The following is a 2,382-nucleotide window of genomic DNA, read 5'->3' as shown; positions in this document are numbered from 1 at the left end:
CCTCTATGCATAACCAAAAGGAAAACTTTAAAAAACTGATCTCACTACAGGAATCTGGCTTGCCTATAAAAATGTGAACCCTAATAGGCTTGAAGGAGGAAATTAAATATTCCTGGCACTGAGGGGGTTTTTGCCTTTGTTAAAGTGAGCACAGTGACACACGATTGGATGTGAAGAGTTGCTTTGTAGGTAAGCAAGCTAAATTTAGTATGGTTCATTTCTAGTACTGTGTTCGATTTATAATCTTGCAAAAATCAATAAGCCAGTTATCTTTTTCATTCCTTCCTTAATATCTTCCTCATGCCATTAATCTGAGTTTAGTGGGCACAGTACCTTAAATGCATGCTATCTTTAAAGCAATATGATGGCTCTTCCTTTAACTAATCTCTTTACTTGGGAAACATCAGAACCTCTTCTTTCTTGAGACACCATGAAGACATAGGTAATGCCTAGTGTCTTATGGCCCAGATTTTCTCTATGGTCCTCAGAAAGATGTCACGCCAACTCTGATTTTGTTCTTCAGAGAACTAACAACATTTGTGGAAATGAAGAGGGAATATGGAAACTCCTAGCTACTGGTATTAGAGATGAAGATGAAACAATTAAGAAATAAGCTGCTTATAAGCCAAGTTTCATTGTATCATCCGCTGTTTATTATAGTGTTTATCATATGTCAGAATCGAAATTAAACATGCATGCACTAACATTTTTACATCTTGCATTTTGTTTTAACTCTATATTTAATAACAAAATGCAATTACATTACAAAGACAAATAAGAACAGCATAAGTTATTTGCTTCAGTTGAGAAGGGTTCTCTGGTATAGAGTTCCCAACACATAGAAAGGCTCTTTACTAGCTGGTCACAGGTGGCTCATGCTTGTAATCCTAGCTACTCAGAATGCTGAGAATCCTGCCAGCTGGGCAGGAAAGTCCGAGGGACCCTGATCTCTAATAAACCACTAGAAAACTAGAAATGGCTCTGTGGCTCAAGCAGTAGAGCACTCACTTTGAGCAGAAGAGCTCAGGGACAGTGCCCAGGACCAGAATTCAATCTCCACAACCAAGAAAAAAAAAGGAAAGAAAAGCTCTTTTCTTATTATTATGGGTTACCAGGAGAAAAAACAAGGCTTGACAGGAAACTGGAAGGAGTTAGTTGGGTTTCTCTAGATAAAGGAATTCTTAGTAGCATTCACAAAACTCACACTTCCATTGTCGAAATCAAGAAACACACCAATGCGGCCCACTGGCCTCTCTATAAAGTAAGGAAGCCATGGAGCCGTGGTAAAGATACTATAATAAATGTTCCCCTTGCCAGAGAAAAGAAGAAAAATGTCCTCAGATTCATTCAGAATGAGGTTGCTCCCTATTGCTGAATTTCTGAAGACGCCCACAGCCCAGGTGGAGAAGCCTTGGACACTGAGCTCCCAGTAATGTTTCCCAGAGCTGAACTCTTGGATTCCGGAAAGAGCAACATAGTTGGATTCTTCATGATTCTGAATCAAATGACAATAGGTGATCTCCACTAGATAACGGTTGAGGTTATCCATCAATCTAGGAATGGGAGGAGGGCTGAGCCCTGGCTTCTTCAGCTGGGGCATGAAGAGCAAGGCACTCTCGCAACTTTCCAGGGTGTCTTCTAAATGCCACAGGAGTTCCAGGTCTGGCTTTTGGTAGGTTTTCATCAGCTCCTGATATATGTTTCTGAGGTTACTGCTTTTCTGAAACATTTGGGTTTCCATTGTCCTGAGTTGCAGAAAGATGACTCTTCCTTTCTCTTTGAGTATCTCCGAAGTCGTATTTCCTCCTCCCGGAGACCCAGATCCAGTGCTGAATAAAAATCTTTGGTCATCTCCCTGTGTAGATTCATGTACCAAACCCACTGGTTGATGATGTTCCTCTTCTCGTATATATTGCTCTGGTTTTCTTGTATCTTCTCCCATATAGTGTCCATTTCCTTTAAAATAATCTTCCGTTTGTCTGCAGTAATACAGTCGACAGGTTGGTGTCTGTGAGCCTCGAGTTTCCGAGACGGGGAGCAGTGAGGACACAGCAGGCTCTTGTCCACTTCACAAAACATCTGCTTGGTCTCCTTGTGTGTGCAGCATGTATGCTCCCCAGAGCTCAGGAATTGTCGGAGGCTGATTTGTCGGCTGATGGACACCAGACTCTGTAAAGCAATGTTGGTTTTGAGCTCTTTTTGCTGAGAGGGTTGCCTGAACACAGGGCACCTGGCTGGAGTCTCAGCTTCTTCCCAGACAAGGCGCAGACACGGTTGACACAAAGTGTGCCCACAGTGGATGGTGACTGGGTCGATAAAGGTTTCCATGCAGATGGGGCATCTCAGCTCTTCCTGGAAGGCTTGGGCAATGTCCCACTCCAT

The 2,382-nt window shown here is 42.5% G+C and overlaps 1 protein-coding gene across 1 annotated transcript; it reads right to left on the bottom strand.

The window, feature by feature from the left end:
- Positions 1-1,683: 1,683 nt before the first annotated feature.
- Positions 1,684-2,382, bottom strand: LOC122126504 (tripartite motif-containing protein 43-like). Its single transcript, XM_042701055.1, has one exon. The coding sequence runs from the start codon at positions 2,380-2,382 to the stop codon at positions 1,684-1,686; it is 699 nt and encodes a 232-aa protein (XP_042556989.1).

The sequence above is a fragment of the Dipodomys spectabilis genome, unplaced genomic scaffold (genome assembly GCF_019054845.1).
Source record: "Dipodomys spectabilis isolate Male_0828 unplaced genomic scaffold, ASM1905484v1 ptg000281l, whole genome shotgun sequence".
Lineage (NCBI taxonomy): Eukaryota > Metazoa > Chordata > Mammalia > Rodentia > Heteromyidae > Dipodomys > Dipodomys spectabilis.
The sequence above is the reverse complement of the archived record's forward strand: the minus strand, read 5'-3'. Positions and strand labels throughout refer to the sequence as shown.